The sequence below is a fragment of the Sciurus carolinensis genome, chromosome 8, assembly GCF_902686445.1.
Source record: "Sciurus carolinensis chromosome 8, mSciCar1.2, whole genome shotgun sequence".
Lineage (NCBI taxonomy): Eukaryota > Metazoa > Chordata > Mammalia > Rodentia > Sciuridae > Sciurus > Sciurus carolinensis.
This window is the reverse complement of record NC_062220.1, coordinates 77071702-77098703: the sequence shown is the minus strand read 5'-3', so window position 1 is coordinate 77098703 and position 27002 is coordinate 77071702. Positions and strand designations below refer to the sequence as shown.

Sequence of the window (27002 nt, the reverse complement as noted above, 5' to 3'; positions counted from 1 at the left end):
CAAATGCTTATTGACCAACCTATACAATATCTGGGGGGAAGAAATTCAGTCTAATGATGTTCCAGGTTATACTTAGTCTATATAACCCATAAAAGTGATTTTCATTCTTTCATCAAATATCCACATTTCAAGAATAAGATGAAAAAACAGATTTGAATATTTTAGCACAAAAATTCTACTAGAGTAAGTAACTTGCTCTGAGGCTAAAAGAACTTAAAACATTTGATAACACTGGATCAGATGTTGTAATTATTCAAAAATGTTAGCAATAAAGCAAAAGAAAAGTTATGTTGGTAGTAAAAGGCAAGAAAAATCATATCATTATTAAAGAAGAACTGTACCACCAAAATGTAACACAGTATGCACTGACATAGGAAGAAAAGTCTCAGACCACCTTCCTCCATGTTTTACCTTTATAAGGAAACACACTTGAAAACTGAACTGTTTCCTGAACTTTGAAATGTTTTAAACTAAAAAGCAATTCAGAGATCAAGCATGTGTTTCTATGATTCCAAACATCTGGAGGGAAATGTGAAAACTCTATTAATAATCCAGATATTGCTAAATAGACAGTGTTAAAGCCAAAACCTCAGTTCTTCCATTGTTTTTAATTCTTCAAACCATACAAAAAACATTTTTTTTAAAAAAAATGTCTTTAAAAAAATCATACAAAAAGCCCAAAGTGCTCTTGGACATATTTTTTTTTCCTTATGGTTCTCCATAGTACCATTGGTTTTATTCTTACTAGACAGAAAATATGAAGCATATAATAACTCTTGAAAAGAAATTACATAAAGGGAACTGAAAGTGAGAGACCCTGACTTGTCATTCTCCAGGGATAACTAGTTTGCAATGGCACCCACAGCTGGCAAGCAAGTTTCAATCCTATCCTACCCTTCCTTCTCTGGAGCAGTTCTAAATGACAAGAAGTGAAGTTATGGGCAGAACAACCATGCACTGATTCCTGCATTCAATTAACTAAATGCCAACCATATGCCACGACTGTGTAGTGCACAAAGGAAGGCGAGAACGATTGAGACACAGGTCCTTACTGTTGACAGGCTTATAGTTATCTCAAGAAAAATAAAACTGGTACCTGCTCTTTCCAATGACTTTATTGCTAAATTCAAGAATTAAGTCTCAGTAGCAGCACTTGACACACATGTTCAATCCCATCTTCTTAACTCAGTTTGTACTTGGTGTCCAGGACACCAAACCCGACCAGGTTTTCCTCTCACATGACCAGTTAGTTATTCCTTCCCCCACTCCTTCACAGAACTTGCTTTGTCTCCTAGACTTCTTAGTGGACGAACTTCGCTGCTTCAATCCATGTCTGCCCTTTTCTATCTAACCTCACTAACTTGTTGATTTCATCCACTCTCAGCTCTGTAAATAACATTTTCTATGCTAACAACTCTCTAAATTTAAATCTCCTGACACCCTCTCCCCTGAATACCAATGTTGTTAGTCTGTGACACCTGACATCTCCACCTGGGTGCCTAATGGCAAAAAATCTAATACTGAACCCCTGATTTTCATCCCAAATCCTGCTTCACCCATAGCTTTCCCTGTCCCAGTTTATGGTATATCCATCCTGCCAGCTGCTTGGGTCATAATCTCGTGTAATCTGCAACTCATCCCTTTCTCTCCCACCCCATTTCCTATCCATCAGGAAATCTTGTTGGCTTAACCATAAAATGAGTCCCAGAATCTATTTCTTTTATTTTCATTGTTGACATACTGGTCCAACTCTCTATCATCTCAGGCCTAAATTATATCGATATCCTTCTAATTAGTTGTACTGCTTCAGCCTGGACCCTCTAATACAATTCTCAATAGAAGGGCAGACAATCTTTTACATAAAAATCATAGCAAGGCATGCCTATAATTCTATCAGCTCAGGAGGCTGAGGCAGGAGGATCTCAAGTTCAAAGCCAGCCTGGGCAATTTAGTGAGAGCCTATCTCAAAATAAAAATTTAAAAGGACTAAGGATGTAGCCCAGTGATAAAGAACCCCTGAGTTGAATCCCTAGTAAAATATATATATGCCATCAACCCTCAGGCCAAATCCACCAATGGCTCCCCATTTTATTTGGTATAAAAGCTCAAGTCCTTATACTACCCTTCAGACCATTTATAATCTAGGTCCCTTAACATCTCTGACCTCAGTTCTGCCACTGCACTGTTTGTTGGTGTCCCAGCCACACCTGACTCTTCTGTCCCTTACATAAACCAGGAATACTCCTCCATCAGGGTTTTTTCAAAAGCTGGTCCCTCTACCTGAAACACTTTTCCAAGATACTTATCCTTCATCTCTTTCAAGCCTTTCTTCCAAGGTGGTCTTCCCAAGCAAGCCAGTTGTAACCATCATAGATAAAACTCTGTACCCCTTCTTATTCAACAACCCCCACTCTCCCACCATCTTCATTCCCTACATTCTGCTTCATTTTTCTCCAGGACACTTTTTCATGTTCTAATATGATGTGTAATTTACTTATTTATTTGCTTATACTTTGTCTGCCCCTATAATTAAGCTCCATGAAGAAGAATATTGGTTTGTTTTAGGCTATTGTTGCTCAATTAATATTTATGTTTGGAATGAATAAAAGAAAGAAAATGACTTGGGTTCATCTTATAATACATTTATATTAGACTCACAATATAAAGAACCCCAGCAAAATAGTTATAGTATAATTTACAACTATACCAGATGTAGATTTGTTCATGTGAAAGGTCACAGAAAATCCCCAGAGGTGTTTAAAAGGTTGTCCAACAATGGAACAAAAAAGTACTTCATGAAAAATTACATTCTACAGTGGATAGAAAAAAAGAATATTAAATTTTAATTAAAGTTTAATCTGCAGCTAACTTTTATGCTTTAAAATGTCAGGCCATGGGTTAGGGATGTAGCTCAGCACAGAGTACCTGCCCAGTATGTAGAAGATGCTGGGTTTAATACCCAGCACCACAAAAAATAAAAGTAAATTGGCTATGCTTCTGGATTTAACTCCCTCTCCATCCCCCACCCAAGTGCTAGGGATGAACCTCAAAGTCGGGCACATGATAGGCAAGAACTATACTATGGAGCTACATTCCCAGTGATCACAGTGTGAACAAGGTAGTTTTCCAGATGTGAGTTTTTTCCTGTAAACAATAGCTGGAAAAGGAGCAGCCAATTCTGTAAATTCAACTAAGTATTTAGAAAACATAACCTCTATGTTACCTCAAAATAAAAATAACTATAAGCTTAACAATACAAACAAAGGGGTAAATAGATCACAGAGAAAGTTATGCTTTATGTCAACCAGAAGCTAAGGGTCTCACTGAGAAGACAGGAATACATCTATCTATAAGATCCAGCAACGGTAAGTCAACAGCAACAACAGAGTAAAACAAAATCTGACAATATCAGTTCTCAGCTCTTACTGTAATCCTCAAATAGATAAGAAACATGAAAGAAAAATCATATGCCCTGTCTCCACAAATTACTCTGGACAGCACTCAAGGTAGTACAGAGAAAATTTTAAAATAAATGGAGTGGTGTTGCATGCCTATAATCCCAGCAATTCTGGAGGCTGAGGCAGGAGGATCACAAGTTCAAAGCCAGACTCAGCAATTTAGCGAGGCCAAAAGCAATTTAGTGAGAATGTCTCAAAAGTAAAAAATAGAAAGGGTTGGGGATGTGGCTCAGTGGTAAAACACCCTTGGGTTAGTTCCCTAGTACCAAAAAAATAAAGACTTCTTCCTGACAGAAGAGTCTAGGATTAGTAGCTAAAACATCAAGGCAGGAAAGGGCACAATTGTGTGGGCAATCCAAGCATAAAGCAATGTAAATAGGAGGTCAGAGGGTGGTGAAAAATCTCAAATGGGCTAAAGAATTTGTTCTCCTAGGGTTTTCATGCTTTTTTGGAGGCAGGGGGACACTGGGGATTGAACTCAGGAATGCTTAACCACTGAACCACATCACCAGCTCTTTTTTTTTAATAGTTTATTAGAGACAGAGTCTGACTGAGTTGCTAAGTGCCTCACTAGGTTGCCAAGACCGGCTTTGAGACAATCCTCCTGCCTCAGCCTCCCCACCTGCTGGGATTACAGGCGTGTGCCATGGTGCCTGGCTGGGTTTTCATACATTTTTTAAAGTGGATTTGGATTCTTTTATATTGTGGTAAAATTATGTAAATTCAGCTGAATATTAGAAGGAAGATGGAACAGACCCAGTCTGCCCTCACCAAAAACTCAAATGTGTTTGAAATGATGACCCCCGCTTCAGGTCACAGTGACTTCCATATAAATTAGGACAGTAAGATGTTCAAATCTCACTTTTAAACTATAGGCTGAATTTTCCCCAAAGTTAATTGTTTCTTTCTTTGGAAATGTCTTTAATAATTCTGTAGTTAAAATCTGTGCATGTCAGTAAGCTCATTTCAAATGAAAAATGGCATGAATAGGACATTTTTGTTACTGTATTTTTAAATCAAAAGGTGGAAAATTTTAGGAAAACATTTGGCACAAAATCAGATTATAAATATCAACATGATATCTTCTGAAAATTCCACATTCTGTAAACAGTGAATCAATTTACTTAAAATGCAAATAAATATTCAGAACCAAATAAATTTATTTATTTATTCAGGAGTTTGAATGACAGATAATGCTATAAATCTAATCATTAAAAATATTAAACTAGAATTTAGAAAATGATCAGAATTTTGAAAAATGTCAAATGCAGTAATGTGAAAACAACTGCAATAAGTACATTTTTTTTCTTTGGCTGAAGTACTGGTATTTTTTTCATTTGAGTTAAGATGGAACAAAAATTACAAAATTTCCAGCATTCTAGTGTCCAGATTGGGACTCAGGGGAAAAAAAAAAATGCACAAAATTAAATCTAAAATGTAAACCTTGCACTTCCAAATTTATACTTACCACACCTCAATCAATTTTTTCTCAGAACTGAAAGATTTATTTTATTTTGAGGATATGAACTCTTCCCTTCCTGGAGTCTGTTGACTTATCAGCAAGTTGTACATGTTAAAAAATCCCAAGAGTTTGAAATTCTTTTTATTGTAGCATGCTGGTTTGTAATTCAGAAATTTAAAATTAATCTAAAATTAAAAACCTTTTCCACCAGAACCTGTAATGACTCATTTTACTTCTGTAATATATCCAAAGCATTTATACACATCTTACTTTGACTACAACTGCAAGAGGGGAGAATGGAAAATATTACCAATTTATACATGAAGAAACTGAAGATGAAATAAAATTGTTTGTCTAGGGGTGGAGTTAGAAAAGTTGAGTTATTCATAAATCTGGTGATTTTCCCTCCATAAATTAGTCTTTTTTTAATCTGAAAAACATAGCACATTTTATTATAAAATGTATCCCAATTTCAGTAATGTTAAAGTGTAAACCAATGTCTTAGAATTGATATAAATTAGTATAATTTTTGATGCTACCTGAGGATTTTTCTCAAAACCACCAAAGATTTAGGGGGAGAAAGAGACAAACCTGGAGTTAGTCTAGAAGAACGAACACACAAAAAATAAACTTCTGAAATTTCCTTTGTGAAAGGAAATCCTAAGTTATTTTTTGTTTCTCACATTCTTCTTCTTGTTTTGGCAAAACTGGGGATTGAACCAGTAGGCACTATTACTCAACTACATCCTCAGCGTTTTTAGTTGTTTTTATTTTGAGACAGGTCTTGCTAAATAAGCTGCCCAGGCTGGTCTCGAGTTTGCCATCTTCTCAACTCAACTCCCTGAGCCACTGGGATTTCAGATGTGTGTCCCTGCCACTGGATTATTCCTTACATCTTAATTAAAACCCACATATTAAACCATTAGTCTTTATATTTTTTCACATACATTTTACATATATTTACACACACACACACACACACACACACACACACACACACACATATGAACTGTCAGTTCAACTCTTAAAGATCCCAACACAGTAAACACATTTTTGGTCATATTTTTCAATTTGGTTCTATTTAACAAAGTCATCTATCCAACTACTTTTCTTTCTTTCTTTTTTTTTTTTTTTTTGTTTTAAATAGATTTTTCTTCTCTGGTTAAGAAGTACAAGGAATATTCCTTCAAGATATAGGGCTGGGGATGTACTTCAGTGGTGAAGTACTTGCCTAGCATGTGCAAGGCCCTGGGTTTGATCTCTAGCACGGGGAGAAAAACAAACAACCAAAAAAAAAAAAAAAAAAGCCACTTAATTTTTAAAAGTTCTTTTCCACTATTTGTCAAAATATTTTCAATCTAAAATATTCATATAAAAACATACTATTAAAATAATTTTCCCAAACAAGTTTTATTTATATCCTAAATAATCTCAAAGAGATCTATATACTAATTCTACATTTGTCCAATTAAATCACACCTTTATTCCTATCCCGCAAAGATCTTCCCCATTCCTTAATTTTATGACACCTAAACTAGCCTTATAAACAATTTCCAAAACTAGACCCTGTCTTTGCAAGACAAGCATTCATATCTGTATTTATTTCCCACTGTTTTTAGCAGAGAACATACAGAGGACAAATGTTCATGGACTGAATACAGTTCTTGACCTTACATACACAAAAGAGATTTGGCCTGGGGCAGTGGCACCTGCCTGTAAACCTAGTGGCTCAGGAGACTGAGACAGGAGAATCTTAAATTCAAGGCCAGCTTCAGCAACTGAGTGAGAAAATCTCATAATAAAAAATTAAAAAGGAGGGCTGGGGTTGTGACTCAGTGGTACAGGGGTTGCCTGGCATAGGTGATGCCCTGGGTTCAATCCTCAGCACCACATATAAATAAATAAATTAAATACAGGTCCATTGACAACTAAAAAAAATTTAAAAATAAATAAAATAAAATAAAAATGGGATGTAGCTCCATGATAAAGCATCCCTAAGTTAGATCCCCAGTACCCCCCCCCCCCAAAAAAAAATGCTGATTTTTAAAGTCATGTTTGATTTGCTGCTATATTTCCAATCAGAGAATAAAGCCTGGCATACAGTAGGCACTCAAATAATATTTGTTGAATGAAGAAACTTTAATTATCTTTAAATGTTGAAGTTTTGGAGCAAGTCACTTTTCCTTACACCATGAAGATGGATTAAGAGACTGTAGCTTTCGCTATGTATTCTATACTTACAAATCATTTACATATACCACACTAACTTATGGTTGTTCAGTGCTAGGGATCTCCTTTAATTATAATAACCAAGACCAAAAAAAAAATTAAAAACATCAACCATTAGCCTTTTTCAACGTCATCAAGTGTTCACGACAAGTTTGGGGATGTTTATTCCACCTTGTTCTAGCGACCTGTTTCTGGGCTGATAATGAATCTAGCACTAATCTCAGCTTCATCAGAAGCCTACCTGAGGATATAGAGTTCAGCTGGAGAGTCCTCAGTTCCTCAGAACAGCGCCTTCCACACAAGAGATAACGCCTCAGACCACGGCCTTTACACCTTCCACGTCCATAAACAATCCTGGTTTTATTAATACTTTCAGAAATTACCTCAAACCTAATCCTGCAGCTTTGAACATAATTTTAGAGGCAGTTACCAAGGCAGGATTAGAACCTACAAAGGATCCTTTTATTCGTGTTTTATAAAGAAATGTCTCCTAAATCCCCAAGTTCAACCCTATACCCAATCACCTCACATTTTTTTCGTGTTAAAATGTTGAGGGAGAGACCAGGCAGATAGAGAATCTAAATAATAGCCATGGAACATTTCTCACATCTATTTAAGACCTAGTTTAACTTCGTCTGTCATTCACCTCCAATTTAAACTGACAAAGTTATTTTAGCCTATTTCCAAAAGTATAAGAAGTGGCCGCTAATTCCTTTTAAGAAATGTCCCTTTGTCTCCCTAAAAAGTCTAGGGTTTAAAAGAACCAGCCATTTTTATATTCCCATGAATTTCCAATTCATTTTTTTGGTACCAGGGTTCAATTAAGTTTTACTGCATACCTATTAAAATAGAATATACTTTGAAGGTAAATAATTTAGAATAGATCCCTTTTTAAATCTTTCTATCTCCCCACTGTCCTGATGTGCTATATATGAAAATAACTTATATATATATATATATATATATATACACACACATATATATGCATCAATCTATATAAACTCCTCAGTCAAATAAGTATGTGGTGTAGACATTCTACTGTGTGTAAGCAGATACTGTAAGATTTAAATGTCTGGTGAGCAGGCGGAAACATCAACAGGGGAAGAAAACGAGAGAGCACAAAACAGAATTTGAAGTTTGAAGTAGACCATTCATGCTAATAAAAGAAAATAAATACCTTTAGAGTTGATCAGCATTTGTTTAATAAATGATAGGCATGTCTCAGGGGAAACAGGTTTATTTTGATAAAAAAACGACATGAATCCACAATTACAAGCAGATGCATCATCAGATGTTCTAGTTTTTTTCCTCAAGTCAACCAATTAGTACCATGTTGAGGAGATTCCTACTAACTAGCTGGAAAAGCATACTGTATGCCTGTTTTTGCCCAAGCTTTACCCTCATATTCACAGGGAAAACAAACAAACAAAAAAACAAAACAAAACAGTAATGGTAAAATGACCCCAGCCTCTGTATTGGTGACCACAAGGCAGCCTCTATTCCAAGGATGTAACCTAAGCTTGCACAGATGCCTAGCTCTCTGCTAATGCAAGGGAGCTGGGTTTGTTTTCAGGGTGGGTGTTGCAAAGCACCAGGTGTATTTATAGAAGGGAGCAAGACTATGATGGAAGGATGATGACAGAAGAGGAAGTTTCACCCAGTAGAGTCAGCCTGTAGAAAGATCTGGATTCCACAGCAGGTTCCTTTACTGATTCACTACCTACCAGCTATAAAAACTTATTAAAATCCTTTTTGATCTGTTACCTTGTGTATAAAAATTAGACAACTCCCCTTACTTCGGATGGTTGTCAGAAAGTCGAATAAATATCATGTGCGAAACCTGGGATATGGTAGGCATGCAATAAACGTCAACTTGTCTTCCTCTAGTTCATCCAGAATTGCGCCTCTAATATCACAAAATAGCCTGCAGCGTTAAAACTAAGAGGCCTAAGCTGGTTGGCAGGGAAGAAACGACTTGGGTGGAGGCTTGCTTATTTACTGGAGGACTTCGCTTAAAATGGAGTTAGGATATTGATAAGCGGGGGAGGGGTGGGGACCACATGGAAAAACCATCAAGTATGAGCAAAACTGGCAATAACATCAACAAAAAGACAACCCTTTATGTAAGCACCAAACTTCGGAAGCTGCGCATATCCTCATAACCTAATCGGTGGCTTCAATTCAAATTACAGGAGCACGCAGAACTGAACTAGAGACACACCATCCATATGCCCCCAGTTTCAGACCACGCTATTCTGCAAAACTATCCTCAAACCCCGGGTGCTATCCCACCTCCAATCCCCTTCCATATGGGTTCGGAAGCCAGGAGCTAGCCGCCAAGGGATCCGGATGAAAAAGTGGGGAGGTCCAGTTAAATGTATGAAAAACAAGGAGGTGGGTGAGGGGGCGGGGTGGAGCAATGTGGCAGAGACGCGGCCAGTTAGCCTGATAGAGCTCGTCTTCACAATAGGCTGAAGGAAGAGACTGCGACAAGGGCCGGCTCCCGGTCCGGACTAGGGACTGATGGCTAGGCCGGGGGCGCGCAGAGCGTGGGAAGACGGGAAGTGGGGGGTGGCTGGGATGAAGCGAACGAGTCTATGGCCAGGCAGGGAAGACCAGGGGCGCCCAAGCAGGTGCAAAGCACCCAGGCTGACTGGGGCTACTCACCGTGTAGAGCAGGTTGAGGGCGCACAGGCAGTTCTTGGAACACGCGAAGCCCCCGCAAACCATCTTTGGAGCCTGTGTCTGCCCACAGCTTCAGGTAAATTCCACTCTGTCGGGGCTTTCCGGGCAGCCGCTTTGTCCTTGCCTTTGGGGCCTGGCCGAGGCGAGACAGCAGCGCCAACCGCGGGTTGGGGGCCAGGGACTGGGGCTGCAGTGCCCGGCACGCCCGCGGCTGCACAGACCAGCTCTGGAACCTGCGGCCGCCGCAGCTCCAGCGGGAGCCCGAGCCCCGCCCAGAACCTCCGCCTCGCCCCGCGCGCTGATTGGCTGCCGACCGGGAACAAAGGTAGAAATATGCAAATAAATGCGCTGGGCCAGCCGGGATCCGGGAGGGGAGGGGAGGGGAGGGGCGGTCCCGGGCTAGGAAGAGAGGGGCGGGGGCCACTGGGGAGAGAGTCCGAGGCCCCAGCTCGTGGCCTCCAGGTCTTTTCCCTTGGAGCAGGTGAGGAGCAGAGGGTGGGGCTCGAAGAGATCCACGCTGGCAGGGAGAAATATGACAGCGCCTTTTGATTCTTGGACCCGGCGGTGACGTGGCACCATTTTGAATGAGATTTTTAAAATTAAGCACCTGGCCTTGTTTGAATGAAAGAATGAACGCAAGAATGTGAAAGATTTAAAAGAAGGAATGAAGAGGGGACAGATGAGAGGGAAAAAAATAAGTGAAAGAATAAAAGGAAGAAGTAAAGTCTTTTTTTCTTTCAGAAAATAGGTGAGGAATGTGGCCTATAATTGTGACCAGTGTCAGGTCAGAAAGACATTCTTTAGGGATTTGCAAAATACTAATAAAGTCTGAGTACATGAATGCAAAAGAAAATCAAAAGCAGTTATTTTTATGGTCGTTTCCTGAATTTCAGTAAGCTTTTTTTTTTTTTTTTCCACAAATAGGAATTGTGAAACCCTTTAAATAAGTCTTCACCTCAGTTAATTATCACTTTATTACATGTCTACTTATAGAAATGCATCTTGAATCCTCAATTCCTCACTTGTAATTCAGGTATTAAAAGTGTGTCAAGCAGGGGCAGTTTTGGGGGGGTTGACTGTTTTGGTTTTGTTTTTTCTTTGGTTTTGTTTAAGACTGTTTTAATACATTGCTCAGGCTGGCCTTGAACTTACTTTCCTCCATCCTCAACCTCTAAGCCTCTCAGACCTGGGCCACCACAACCAGCTATGTCTAATAGTTTTAAACACCATGTTCCAGGAATTTAGCTAAACCAATAGAAGTTTGATTGTTTCATAGTACTTTTGCCTAAAAGAGGTTTTATAAAGAGATTTTTGAATTGATAATACTTACATAGAACCTAAAGTTTCATTTAGAGTAAGTTATATAAATGCAAATGCTACATGTGTTACAATATTGATTTATGCCAGGTAGGTGTGGTGAGGCATGTCTATAATTCCAGCAACTCAGCGAGGGCTGAGGCAGAATGATGGAAAGTTCAAAGCCAGCCTCAGCAGTTTAGTGAGACAAAAAGGGGTGGGATATGGCTAGGTGGTTAACCGTTCTATCGATGGTTCCAAAAACAAACAAAAACACACTGAAAATAATTTGTCTCCTCTAGTCTCCTCTTACCACCCCCAACATCATCACACCAAGATCTCATTGATTCTTTACCTTTTGTAATCTTTTATGCACACCCAGAAATATTCCCAAAATTAATCTGGAATATAATCCTCAAATCCAAACAGTACATTGACACTCAGCTTTCCTTTTTAAAAGCCAGAAGTTTACTAAAGAAGAAATGTTGGCAGGAAATCTATTCATCCTTTTCCTTTTCCTGCATGTCATGAACATTACTACCAATTTAAATTAGTATTCAACCAACTATGGCAACACTCTCTTTGCCTTCTTTGTAGTACTCTTCACTATCTTCTGGGGGGGTTGTATCACTTTCTTTTTCTCAGAGAAGTACCACCTATCAGTCCAGAGCCCACCGGGAGGCAGATGGCACATTCAAATAATTGTTACAATTGTGGACAATGTTAAAGGGAGCCAACAAAGTATGATGAAGCAGCCCATGAGGACCAGTAAGAGCTGAAACTTATAATTACCCCTGAGACTGAGGGATAATTTAAGGAAACAGTTACAGAAACCAGACAAGCATTGTAGAAAGCATCTGAAGGGACCTGTGGCCTTTGAGGAATACAAATAGCAAAATAAATAACTAACTAAAGCTATGATGGGATTTCTCTTTTCAATTTGGGCATTTTCAAAAGAACATTTGCTCCCACTTTAATAAAAGCAAGTTAGATAAGCTACAAAAATCATAGTTACTAAAAAAAAACTATCAAAGAACTGAGAAACTAAAGGAAATATAATCCAGGAAGTAATGAGCTATTTTTTTTTTTTTGTATTTTTCTGCATTTTTCTTTTTTCTTTTTTCTTTTTTTTTTTTTCGTTTTGCTTTTGTACTTTTTAAATTTTTTTTATTTTTTACAGACCGCATTTTGATTCATTGTACACAAATGGGGTACATCTTTTCATTTCTATGGTTGTGCATGATGTAGATAGGAAGAAAAACACCCCACTATTTCTTCCATCCCTTGCAGATTAGCTAAGAAGGAAGACAATGCCCTAGAGAAGGATCAGGAGAAACTAGTGAAACATTTAACCACCTTTTAATGCTCAAATATGTAAACTCATGTGTCAGATTATAATCCAAGGAGCCCTGGCCACAGAGTGAATCTGCGACTACTTGCTAACTGTTCCCCAAGAGCCTTCACCTAGAACAGGCTGGGGTCAGGCTTAAGTACTGAGAGACATTCTCCCTCCCCTACTATCTTAAGATGCACGGCCTTCCCCAGTACAAAATGGTGGCTAAAATCTAGGATCATGACAGGAAGAATGAAAAAAAATCAACAAAGCAACCTGGGTCTTTACCTAATCCAAGTAGCAGAAAAGGAAAACCTCTCTATGCAAGAGTCCCCCAATAACTGGGACACAGAACAGGGTAGGGAGAGATTTCACAAGGTACTGAAGGTCAAGGACATGACTGGAAAGCCAGGAGTCTCCTGCAAACAAGCAACCAGTCACAAAGTGTAGAGAACTCCCAAGACCAGGATAGCCTGGTAGCCAGGATATAAAGCTCAAAGAGATTTGTGTACCGACCTCCTTCCTGTAGAAGTCCTGCTCATACCTTCAAAAACATTTGGTGCCCGTGATGGACTCAACCTATAAAACCCATAACAAATCCTGACCCAGCTCAACTTAAGTATATACCTACTGAAGTCCTCACACTAGCAGCCTAACAAAATAAGAGGTGTGCCATTTTCTGGAGGTAAATATTGATTTCAGTCTTAATTTATCTTTTATAGACACTCTCTGAGACACAATAGAAAATTCTAAAAGAATTGGATAAACAAAAAAATTTGACTCGGAACCAAAGGTAGAATTTTGAACAATTTAGGAGATTGCTGAACCCTCTCCTCCTCTCCCCACTACCCCTGCACTCCTCCCTCTCATTCTCATTCTTCTTCTCCCCTGCACCCTCTTCTTCCCCCCTGGTTTCCCTCCTCCTCCTTCTTCCCCTTTCAGTATGTTTCTGAGTCAGAACAAAAGGAAAATCCTTGTGCATGAGTCCAGATCTTCTGAGGGTCAGATGCCAAGAAGGGGTGAAATGTATAAGAGATTTATTTGGAGAAATACCTATGAGGGAACATAGGGAGAGAGCTACAGGAGACTGGGAGAGCTGAATGCCACAATGCAAGACTGATAATTGTGAAGGAGCAAGGGAAGAAAGGAAGGGAAAGAAAGGGGTTAAGAGAGGAAGGAGAAAAAAAAAGAGGAAGAAGGAAGACTTTCAGCTGGCAATGCAGTTTTAAGATTTGTCTAAGGCTGCTATGGTTTGGATATGGTTAGTGTCACCCCAAGACCTCATGTGTTGAAATTTAATTTCAACTGTGAGGTATTAAGAAGGTAGAAACGTAATCTAACTGTGGTATATGGTGCTGGGTCTTTGGAAAGTGATTAAGCTTAAACTCCCTGGGGTGGAACCTCCATGATTGAATCCTTGTGGCTTATAAAAAAGGGAATAGATAGCCAAGCCAGACATGATGATGAATGCCTATAATCCCAGCAACTTGGGAGGCTGAGGCAGGAGGATGGTAAGTTTGAGGTAAGTGGGCAACTTAGTGAGACTACCTCAAGATAAGAGGCTGGGGTCAGGGCTCAGTGGTAAAGGGCTTCTGGGTTCAATCCCCAGTACCAAAAAAAAAAAAAAAAAAAAAAAAGGCGGGGTGGCGGGAGGAAAGAAATGAAGAGACAGGTGCGCAAGTTCACGTTCAGTCTCTTGACATGTGATATGCTGTGCTTCCTTAGGACTCTGCCAACAAGATATCTGTGACCAGATACATCCCCTCCTCCTTGCACATCCAGAACCAGGAGCCAAAATAAACCTATTTTTGTTAAAATGTACTCAGTCTGTGTATTGTGCTGTTGATAACAGCAGACTTTTGCAAAAGCCAATGCGGAGTCTCTGAGCCAAAGGTGGATGTCACAAAAATCCTGCACACCTCCCTGGATTGACCCTGTCTGATCATGCACCAATACTTCTTTACTGGCAAGAAACATCACTGCAAATCTGTGATGGATTTCAGATCGTGACACTGGGGTCATCTTCAATTATGAAAAAATAATTTGAATTACATTTTTCCCATATGTCCTACAAACAATTTCTCCAGTCATATTTCAAACCATCTTTCAGTTTTGCAGTCCTCATCATTTTGTCTGGGAAGGAAATTCTTTAACTTTGGGTAATCCATTTCAGATTTGTATAATCCCTATTTATCTAGCATGCATAAGGTTCTGCATAAGATTCCCAGCACCACAAGTCAAACAAAACAAAACCCCAAAATGATCCTTACTTTAAAACTCTCTCTTCATGGTTTAGGTTGGGCCTGACATTTTCTCAAAAATTTTAAACTCATTATTGAAACTTAAGGTCAACATTTTTTTAAAATAATTCAAATTCCATATTTGACATTGCTCCATAAATCCTTGGCAAAATAGTTACTCCTAAATACCTACAGCACTGTTAACTACTCTACCAAAACACTTTTCCAGACTTCCCAGAGATATGAACATGAAATTAGATAAATATAAAATTGTTCATACAAAATTTGTTGTCACATAAAACATCAACAATACAATAAATTTCGAATTGTTTTTCCTCTAATATACCATGCTATAGTTAAGTCTCATTGCAATATTTCCATAGCCAATAAAATATTATTACTAGATCAATTAAATACCAATTTTTAAAATGTCAGTGGTTCTAAGTGGAATGGAGATTCAATCATTTCTAATGACAAATAAAATTTTTATCACAATTTTTTTTTCTCCATGATTCCTCTGTGTCCTAACCAAACAAAAGAGGGACCTGAGAAAAATTTCCTTTGTAATGATTTACAATCTTTAGAACTGAACGAAGCCTGGGCAGGGAGTTTCTCACTCAACAATAAGACAACAAGCAGATCAACAGTAGACTCTACCCTCCCATGTTGATCTCTTGCTCTATTTTCTGTGTGATCCTATTCTTTTTTGAGGTTTCACCAGACTTTGGCAATTAAATGCAACACATTTTTGGCCCCTACAATAATATTCGTCTCCCATTTGCCGTGCAGGGATATTTCATGACATATGCCAGAGAGCTTCAAACCATAACTCAATTTTAAAAATGTTTTTCTTCCAACCACAAGTTAAAGTAGAATTTTTTTGTTGTTGTTATTGTTGTTGTTGTTACCGGCCTGCTGTCATTTGCAAATGCTTTTCCGCCCCTCCGTGTAATGCCAGTAGAACTAAATCTTACACGTATGTGTAACAATAGTGTTAAGTAATGTGGGCATCTCAATTCTGAATTTCCTAATGAATATTTTAGTGGCATATTTAGCTATCAGAGCTTACACGAAATTTCAGGACCCAAAAGGTAAAATTAGTTTAATGAACCGACAATTCCAACCTGACCACTTCTCACCTACCTTTCATGAGGGGAGAAAATCAGTTTTAATTACCTGTTAACACATTTTCTTTTTGCCTCTTTTTTCCTCCACATCCTCCCTTCCAACTCTTTATTCATACAAGTAATGCACCAATGCAATTACTTCTTAGAATGGATTGTTGATATTTTTAATATTCTATCATGCCTAAGGACTTTTCTACGAATCCACCCTATTTGGACTGTGAGGCCTGCATTGGTTTCCATTATGATTATTGCAGATCAATAGCTGTTGTATTTATTTATCCAACCACAACTTCAAAAAATGTGTATGAGTTTTATATCTGCAAGGTAATAGCACTGCCTAACACACAGAGGGAGTGATAGGTAAAAATGACTAGAGAAGGTTCAATTAAGGTGGCCAGCTGCATTTACTTAAATATGCTGTCCTTATGTTTGAGGAAATGGAAGTCAACCTGGCATTTATAAGGGTGATTAAGTGTTATTACATTTTATAAAAATGTATCTTTCTGTCTCCTTTCTATGAACAGTTTAGGAGTTGTAAAAATGAGATTGATACAGTGTGATTCAGCTCCTGGTATGTTGGTAATCCTCCAAGCTGGAAATGACTCAAATACCCATCAACAATAGAAAACAGATAACTAAATCATCATTTACATAATGAAAATCTCCTCAATAAAATATAGCTACTTCAACAATATAGCTGTGTCAGCCAGGCATGGTGGACCCACCTATAATGCCAGCTACTCAAGAGACTAAGGCAGGAGGATTGCAAGTTTGAGGCCAGCTTGGGCAACCTAGCAAGACTCTCAGCAACATAATGAGACCCTGTCTCAAAATAAAATAAAATATTTGGGAATTAATACAACAAAAGAGGTGACAGACTTCTACAATAAAAACTACAGAACACTAAAGAAAGAAATTAAAGAAAACCTTAGAAGATGGAAAGATCTCCCATGTTCTTGGATAGGCAGAATTAATATTGTCAAAATGGCCATACTACCAAAAGTGCTATACAGATTCAATGCAATTCCAATTAAAATCACAATGACATACCTCATAGAAATAGAGAAAGCAATCATGAAATTCATCTGGAAGAATAAAAGACCCAGAATAGCCAAAGCAATCCTGGGCAGGAAGAGTGATGCAGGAGGTATCACAATACCAGATCTTAAACTACACTACAGAGAAATAGTAACAAAAATGGCATGGTATTGGCACCAAAATAGGTAGACCAAGGGTACAGGATAGAAGACACAGAGGCATACCCACATAACTATAGCTATCTCAATCTAGACAAAGGTGCCAAAAACTTACAATGGAGAAAAGATAACCTCTTCAACAAATGGTGCTGGCAAAAGGGGAAATCCATATGCAGTAAAATGAAATTAAACCCCTATCTCTCACCCTGTACAAAACTCAACTCAAAATGGACTAAGGAGCTAGGAATTAGACCTGAGACCCTTGACCAAATAGAAGAAAAAGTAGGCCTGAACCTCCATCATGTTGGCTTAGGACCAGACTTCCTTAACAAGACCCCCAGAGTGCAAGAAATAAAAGCAAGAATTAATAAATAGGATGGATTCAAACTAAAAAACTTTTTCTCAGCAAAGGATACAATCGATAATGTGAAAAGTGAGCCTACAGAGTGGGAGAAAATCTTTTCCACACACACACTTCGGACAGAGCACTAATCTCCAAAGTTTATAAAGAACTTAAAAAACTTTACACCAAAAATACAAAGAACCCAATCAATAAATGGGCTAAGGAACTGGGCAGACCCTTTACAGAAGAAGATATACAGGTGATCAACAAATATATGAAACAGTGTTCTGCATCTCTAGTAATTAGAGAAATGTGAATTAAAATCACCCTAAGATTTCATCTAACTCCAATTGGAATGGCTATTATCAAGAACACAAGCAATAATAAGTGTTGGCATGGATGTGGGGAAAAAGGTACACTCATGCATTGCTGGTGGGGTTGCAAATTGGTGCAGCCACTCTGGAAAGCAGTATGGTGATTCCTTAGAAAGCTTGGAGTGGAACCACCATTTGACCCAGCTATCCCACTCCTTGACCTATACCCAAAGAACTTAAAATCAGCATACTACAGTGATACAACTACATCAAGGTTTATAGCAGCTCAATTCACAATAGCTAGATTGTGGAACCAAACTCAATGCCCTTCAATAGATGAATGGATAAAGAAATTGTGGTATATATATACACAATGGAATATTATTCAACCATAAAGAATAAAATTATGTCCTTTGCAGGTAAATGGATGGAATTGGAGAATATCATGCTAAGTGAAATACGCCAATTCCCTAAAACCAAAGACTGAATGTTTTCTCCGATAAGTGAATGTTGAACATAATGGGGGTAGGTGGGGGTAAGAGAAAATGGAGAAACTTTGGATTATATAGAGGGAAATGAGGGGAGGAGGGGGTGGGGATATGAAAGATGGTGGAATGAGACAGACGTTATTACCCTATGGATATGTATGATTACGCGAATGGTGTGAATTACATTGTGTACAACCATAGAAATGAAAAGTTGTACCCCATTTGTGTGCAATGCATCAAAATGCAGTCTGTAAAAATGAAAAATAATTTAAAAATTAAAAAACTAAAATTTAAAAGGCTGGGGTGTAACTCAGTGGTAGAGGGCTTCTGTTTTCAATCCCCACTACAGGGAGAAAATATCTCTATCTATATTTATACCTGGCTGTGTTTTACAGACAGGAACTTGAGTAAAAGAAACCAGAAATTCAAAAACGTCTATATGTTTCCATTTATATAAAGCTCAAAAACATAAACTTTAATGACAGATGAATGTTAAAAAGTGGCATTATAAATAAAAGTGAGGGATTGATGATCGTTGAAGTTGGGAGAGTCACACATGTTGGGGAAGGTAGTGTGAAGAGGTGATGGGGCAATGGATGAACAGATAAAGAAAATGCAGTATCTATGCAACAGGGAATAATAGTACTCACCCACGAAAAGAATGAAAACCTGTCAATTCAGCAGCACAGGTAAAATGGAAGTCATTTTAAACTTGGAAATAAGCTAGATAAACACAAAAACTATATGTTTTCACTTATTTGGAGAAACCCAAAAACTGGATCTCTTAGAAGAACAGAATGAAACAGTGGTCACAAGACTGGGAAGGGTGGGAGGAGGGAGGACAGAAAGAAGTTTAAAAAGGGGCTCCAAAACACTGTTAAGAGGAGCATTTTTCTATAGTACTATTGATTAAAACAATCTATGATTTATTTCAAAATTACTAGAAAAGTACAAGATTCCAACACATTAAAAATTATTGTTTAAGGAGAGAAAAAAAAAAGGAGGTGATGGGGAAAGACCAGAGAGGATTCTTGGGGATGACACTATTGTACCTTTGGTCACTCTGAGATTAAGCTGTAAAAGACTAGAGAGGGGGAGGATAAGTACTTTCAGTTACTGCACCAGTAGATTATATAAATAATGCTATTATGAGAAAAAGTAGCAAATCCATCTTTGTGATTTTTTCAATCTTAATTTCATATACAAGTTTTTATTTAGAATGTTATTTATTAGGAAATGTAGTGATAAGGAGATCTCTGTTATTTCACTTCAGAGGGCTTTGTTGGCTGCTACTGCCAAAAGTACCAACTGTGTCTTCGTGTTATTTCTGGCAAAGTCTACCAGGTACAATCTAGGACAAAGAGTCATCGTTTTGGGAAATAAAAGTGTGTCACCATTAGGTTACATCCTGTTTATAGAACTTCAAATACATTGGAATACATTGTTCAATACTCTCCTAAAATAAAATACATGTGAAAATTTTAAGACCTTTGCACCAGTCAAAAAATATTTTTATTCTCTTCTCTGATTTGGTTGAGAGTTTCACAGTATATTGGATTCTAGGTTGGAAATTATTTCTGGTTAGGAGTTAAAAGACTTTATTACATTTTAGCCTCCATTGCTACTGAAAAGTTCAGTCATTCTGATTCCTGATACTTTGTATGTGACAATTTGTACTTTGTATTTTTTTCCTTCTATTTGGAAGTTTATAGAATAGTTCTTTTTGAACTGTTCTAAAAATTTTCAGAATCTCTTTAAGAAAAAAGAATATTGAAAAATAAAATCAGGTAAAAAAGTAAATATTTTAAATGAAAAACATCAACAAATTAGAGATTTTTATAAACAAATGATCAGTACTACAAATTTCCCTTGAAAAACCCTGAAGAATATCATGTTTTTTATTAATTAACTGCCTTTACCTACTTTATCATAAGTAAATAACTCTATAATACATTTATCTACTTCTTTGTTTACTCTTTAATATTTCTTCATATGACAACAGTTCTGCAGCATTTTCCACAGTAAGAATAAAAAGGCAATTCAGTCTTTGCTCCACATAACTAATTAAAATTTATTTTGGAGGTTAGGAGTGTAGCTCAGTGGTACACCACCTCCCTGTTATGTGTGAGGCCTTGATTTCAACCCCTAACACCACGAAGAAAGAAGAAAGAAAGAAAGAAAGAAAGAAAGAAAGAAAGAAAGAAAGAAAGAAAGAAAGAAGTAAATAAATAAAATTCTTATCAAAATTTGGATTATCTTCTTTCTGCTTTACAATTTATAGTCACAATTCTTTATTGGTAATGCTGCATAAATTTGGGGAAATTTCCTGTGTCTATTATCTATCTCTATAGATAACACCCTAAAATTTAGTAGCTTAAAACAACAACATTGTCATTATATCAGACAATTTTGTAGATCAAGAATTTGAGCAGGGCCAGGCGAGGTGGTACACACCTGTAATACCAGTGGCTCAGGAGGCTGAGGCAGGAGGATCACAAATTCAAAGCCAGCCTCAGCAACTTAACAAGGTCCTAAGCAACCTAGAGAGACCCTGTCTCAAAATAAAATACCAAAAAGGAACTGGGGATGTGACCAGTGGTTAAGTGTCCCTGGGTTCAATCCCTGGTACCAAAAGAAGAAAGAAAGAAAAGAAAAAGAAAAAGAAAAGAAAGAATTTGAGTAGGGCTTGGCTGACCAATTCTTCTGCTCCCATAGTGTTGACTAGATCTCTCAGAGGTATTCAGGTGACAGCTAGGCTGGGATATATTGGGGTTCATCTGGGATGTTCTCCCTTTCCATGTCATCTCAGGACCTCTCCATGTGGTTTCTGGAATTCTTACAAAGTGGCTAGTTGTTCTAACAGACTGGAGCAATGGAAACATCTGGTATTCATGAAGATGAGCCTTAGCACAGGCATTGTGTGGCCTCTGCTGCACTCTGTTAGGCAGAGCAGTCACTGACCAGCCCAGGTTCAAAGGGAGTTTGCTGGGAGTTGTGGCAAAGATTTTGTGGTCTCGGGGATCCTATTCTAGTTCTATATTGTTGCTTAATGAACCATCCCCAAAACAGACTTAAAACAACAACTTATTAGCTCTTTAGGTTCTGTGGATCGCCTGGACTCAGCTTTGCTTTTCTCACTCGAGTTTCCTTGTTCTGTTGCAGTCGGATGGAGCTGGGGTTTGAGTCATCTGAAGGCTCTTGTGGGCTGGATATGGAAAATGGCTTCCTCACCTGGGATGGCTAAAATAGCTCAGAGATGCTGGTCTTCGCCACAGGACTTACTTTCCTCCTGGAAGGGCAATCTCAGGATAACAGTACTTGGACAATGTCTTGTTTCTCCTAGAGTGCATGTCCAAGAAGCTCCAAGACTTCTTAGAACTTAGCTTCAGAGTTTACCCAATCACTTTTACCATATTTTTTGGATCAAAACCAAATAACAAAGCCAGTGTAGACATTGCAGTCAGCTATTTCTCTTCTGTGACTAAATGATCTGACCAGCGTAATTATAGAGGAGGAAAGGTTTATTTGAGGGCTCACGGTTTCAGAGGTCTTAGTCCGTAGAAGGCCAGCTCCGTTCCTCAGGGCTCAAGGTGATGTTGAACATCATGGCCAGAGAGGGTGGTGGAGGGAAGCAGCTTACATCACAGTGATCAGGAAGCAGAGAGAGATTCCACATGTCAGATACAAATGTATATATATCCCAAAGCCATGTCCCAATTCTCACCTCCTCCAGGCACACCCTACCTGTCTCCAGTTACCACTCAGTTAATCCCATTGGGGATTAATCCACTGATTAGGTTAAGACTCTCAAAACCCTATCATTTCTCCTCTGAACCTTCTTACATTGTCTCACACGTGAGCTTTTGGGGGACACCTCACATCCAAATTATAACAGTAGAGTTAAAGGAAGGAGACTATACAAAGATATTAATACCAGAAGACTTTGGGAACCATCTTTGAGACTAGGCACCACACCCTAACAAATTTCTTTATGATCTCTGGCACTACACCTTCGTGTTTCATGGGACATGCTGACACAGTGGAAACACAAGTTCCCCTGGAAGCTCTTCATACACAAGACTAGCAATGACATAACTGATTAGTAAAGTGACTGCAAGCTGCATTATTCTATCACACTTAATCCAAACTAACTCTACCCCACAACTCAATTTACTCTGAATTAAATGCAACTGTGTTAATAACCTCTACAAAACCGGAGCAGTAGTATAAAGAGGGCCAGCAGACTTAACTGATTGGGATTAAAATATATTTTAAAATTCTACAAAAACATTGGACCATGTAAATCATTTCTAAAATCCCTCTCCAGGCCTTGGAAGAAGCCTGTTTATGTTTTTCTACTCCATTTCTGCCCTGCACCTCCTGTCCCTGCCTCATTTCAGGGTAAACTTCTTTGGACTTAATACCACAGCCTCTGTAACTAGTCTCTTTAACTTGGGTTTTCGTTTCTCTGCCTTGCAACAAGAGTCATCATTCTAAAACATAAATTTGACCTGATTGTCATTCTAGCTCAAAGTCCTCAGTGGCTTTTTGCCATCTTTAAAATTCCTTAATATGATTTACAAGGCTTTTCAAAGCTTGTACCATACATATCTCTCAAACTAATTTTTCTATTGACCTTCAAGCACTCTTTGATCCAATCATGCTGAGCTATTTTTAATTCCCTGACATTCTTTTCAGTCTGGGCCTTCCTTACTCCTACGTCTGGGTGAGGCACTTTATTAATCATATATGGTGAACTAAATTTCTTTAATATAAAATTTGACCCTGAAGTTCCACGGTTATAGTAGCACAAATGTTTATTCATGCATGTGCAAAATCAAGAGTCAGAACAGCTGTCCTCCATGTGCTGACCCAGCAACCCAGGCAGCTTCTAGCTTATCACACCAGGGATGAGAGGGCCTGAAGAATATGCATATGCTACTGAAACCTCCACTCAAAAGGGACCTATGAGGAGCAGGAGGTGTAGCTCAGTGGTAGAGCTGCTTGCCTAGAGCTCAGGAGGCTCTGGGTTGGGTCCCCAGTAATGCACATAAAAAAAAAAAAAAAAAAAAAAAAAAAAAAATGCACTGACTGTCCTTGGCCAGAATGAATCAAATGACTGGACTAATCAGTGATCACCACTAACCTGGTCACATTATCCATCTAAACTACTCCATGGTATGATAGAACCAACCTGCCATTATCCTATTTTTTAAATTAATTAATTATTTTGGTTACCAGGGATTGAATCCAGGAGTGCTTAATTTGAGCCACATCCCCAGCCCTTTTTATTTTTTGAGACAGGGTCTCATTAAATGCTTAAGGGCTTATAAATTGATGAGACTACTTTGAACTTGCAATCCTCCTGCCTCAGCCTCCATTACAGGTGTGTGCCACCATGCCTGGCTCCCCGCCATCTTTATCACACCTATTGCCCAGGTCTTTTCACTATCTCTCTACCCTTTATTAACATACAGCAATTTCTTTGAAAGGAGGAAACATATATGGCTCAATATTTGTTCTCTCCTAACACTTAGCATATTACAGGCAGTTAATGAACGTTAATTGAATAAGTGAATAAAATACATCAAATATAAATTTAATATATATTTAATATATATAAATTTAATATATATAATTTACATATAATATATATTTATAAATTTATATATGTATAAATTTAATATATAATATATAATTTAATATATAAATATAAATAAAATATTTCAAACATTTGATAAACTATCAAATGTTTATTACAAGACTCAACCACAACTTCCCATAGTCACTTGAAGAAATTATGAAACTTGCTGGTTGTGGTACACATGCCTCTAATCCCAGGGACTCAGGAGGCAGGATAGGAGGATGGCAAATTCAAGACCAGGTTCAGCAACTTAGCAAGGCCCCAAGCAACTTAGTGAGACACTGTCTCAAATTAAAAAACGAAAAGGGCTGGGGAATGTAGCTCAGTGGTTAAGTGCCCCTGGGTTCAATCATTGCTACCAAAAAAAAAAAGAAAGAAAGAAGGAAAGAAATCCACTTATGTACATTTCTTCACTTGTTTTTATTACAGTCCCATGAAATTGTTATGATTTCTTATGTTATTAAATCCATTTTAAAGATCATGAAGTTGAAGTTTAGAAATTAAAGAGATTTTTCTCACTGGTCAAATAACAAAGTTACTTTGTTCAAATTCCAGATTCCATTTGCTATCTGGGCAGAAATGGGTTGATATAACAAGCCTGAGTTCCTTAAACCCTACACATAACTGAAGGAAGGATTATTTTTGGCCACTTCCCAGATAATGACTCATGAGTCCTTGGAATATTCTTCCTAAATAAGTGTCAAGTGTTTTTGCGTACCTGAAGCCTTGGACCACGCTGTATTCAGGGTGAATTGCTCTGATTGGGGCTGGGGAGCAGGGGTTGGAGTCTGAGCAGCTGTGGTCAGTCACACTGGTACTGCCAGGAGACATGACTGACCTCCAACAGCATCCTGGATATCAAGGTTAGGGTGAACCTTTTTGGTTTAGAACATTTTGCATGAGTTGTCACACACTATTGCTGGAAAAATTATGTTCATCCCATGGAATTCCACTAGGGGAAAAAGCCTAGAAACTTACAACTGGCTACCCCTGACCCTTTTCTATGTGCCTTCTCTTTTGCTGATTTTTATCTGTATCCTTTCACTGTATTAAATTAAAACTGAGCATGTGGCTGTGTTTCTGAGTCCTGTGAACCCTTCCAGTGAATCAGCAAACCTGAAAGTGAACTTGTCCCCCCAGTACATTCTCTAATATGCCAAGCTATCTGTTTTGCCAAGTTCTAAATTATATCATTGTAAACTTGGAATTTTAGTTGAAAAATAAAAGCTTTTCATAATTAACTTTTTTTTTCTTTTTGTAGTGCTAGGGATCAAACCCAGGACCTCACACATGCTAAACACGCTAAGCATGTATTCTAACACTGAGCTACACCTCTAGTTCCTTAGTTGTCTTATAATAAAACATTCCCATGCTATTTTACAGAGATACAAAGTGCTAGATTTGGAGTTTGTTAAAAGAACTAAGTTACACAAATAAGAACTTTAAATCATTCTCAAGTTTCTTGGCAAGTAAGTATACATCTTCAAACAGGCATTTTAGCAAAATGAAGAAAATGACTTTGCACTATTTTTTTTTCTTTTTAAAAGAAAATCATAAGAAATGTGACTTAATTTTAGCAAGGAAATCTATTTTTTAATTCAGAGAAGTAGTTTTGACTTGGAAATTGATAAAAATTTAATTTGAAAGTCAATAAATCTCTCCCTTAGCCAAAGGTCAGGCCTTTGGTAAATGTGACCCTCAGCTTTCTCATCTACAACCTGAAGGGTAATCTCCTAAATTCATTAAATCAGAGTTAGGAAGAAAAGTGATAAAACATCTGGAAAAATTGGAAGCATTAAAGTCATCTTTGAATATAAAACATTATTATAAATTCTTAATTTAGATATAATAAAGCTTTATTTTCAATATAGCTTATTTGTGCTCCTAAGAAATTTTGCTCTTAAGTGGACTTTTTTTAGAAAGATATTTTTATTTAACAATCTGTCATTTGACTTATAACTTAGGTGGATCTTTTATAGTAGTTAAATCACTAATCAAGAGACTCATACTTAAAAGCCAAACAGTGTTACTTTTTTTTCTTCCTTCTTTTTCCTTCCTTCCTTCTTTTCTTCCTTCCTTCCTTCCTTCTTTCCTTCCTTCCTTCATATTCTCTGTCTCTCTCTGTCTCTCTGTCTCTCTGTCTCTCTCTCTCTCTCTCTCTCTCTTTCCTTCTTGGGAGTGGGGGAGTACCAGGATTAAACCCAAGAGCACTTAACCACGAGCCACCAGATCTTTTTACATTTTTCTTTGGAGACAGGTCTCACTAAGTGATTTGGGGCCTCGCTAAATTGCTGAGGCTGGTTTTAAATTCATGATCCTCCTCCCCCAGGCTCCAGAACTGCTGGGATTACAGGCTTGCACCACCATGCTGGGCCAAACAATGTTACTTTTAAAAGAAGTACAAGTTTATGTCCTGAAAATGCAGGCCCAGTAGCAGGGCTGGGTAAGGAAAGTCACGATTAATATACTAATTTATAGTCTTAAAAGAGATGAAGATGAGGCCATAAAGAGAAAATATTTCAACAATTCTGCCAATGTAAACATTATTATTATTATTTATTTATTTTTTATTTTTATAGACTGCATTTTGATTCATTGTACACAAATGGGCTACAAATTTTCATTTCTATGGTTGTACACAATGTAGATTCACACCATTCATGTAATCATACATATACATAGATAATACTGTCTGTTTCATTCTACTATCCTTCCTTCCCCCACCCACTCTGACCCATTTTCCTCTACACCATCCAAAGTTCCTTCATCCTTCTCTTCCCTCCCACCACCCACCTTCTTATGTATCATCATTCACTTTTCAGAGAAAACATTCGGCCTTTGTTTTTTTGGGCTTGGACTATTTCACTTAGCATGATATTTTCCAACTTCATCCATTTACCAGCAAATGCCATAATTTTATTCTTCTTTATGACTGAGTAATATTCCATTGCGTATATATACCACAGTTTCTTTATCCATTCATCAATTGAAGGATATCTCAGTTGGTTCCACAATCTAGCTATTGTGAATTGAGCTGCTATGAATGTCCTCATGCTATGAACAGCATCACTGTAGTATGCTGATCTTAAGTTCTTTGGGTATAAACTGAGGAGTAGGATAGCTGGATCAAATGGTGGGTCCCTTCCAAGTTTTTTAAGGAATCTCCACAATGCTTTCCAGAGTAGCT

The 27002-nt window shown here is 37.9% G+C and overlaps 1 protein-coding gene across 1 annotated transcript in view; it reads right to left on the bottom strand.

Annotated features, from left to right (window-relative positions):
• Tspan13 (tetraspanin 13) overlaps positions 1-10100 on the bottom strand; it is a 30410-nt gene extending 20310 nt beyond the window's left edge. The window contains exon 1 of the mRNA XM_047561451.1: positions 9817-10100. Coding sequence (XP_047417407.1) covers positions 9817-9879 — 63 coding nt within the window. The 5' untranslated portion in view covers positions 9880-10100. The remainder of the gene's footprint in view (positions 1-9816) is intronic.
• Positions 10101-27002: the final 16902 nt, after the last annotated feature.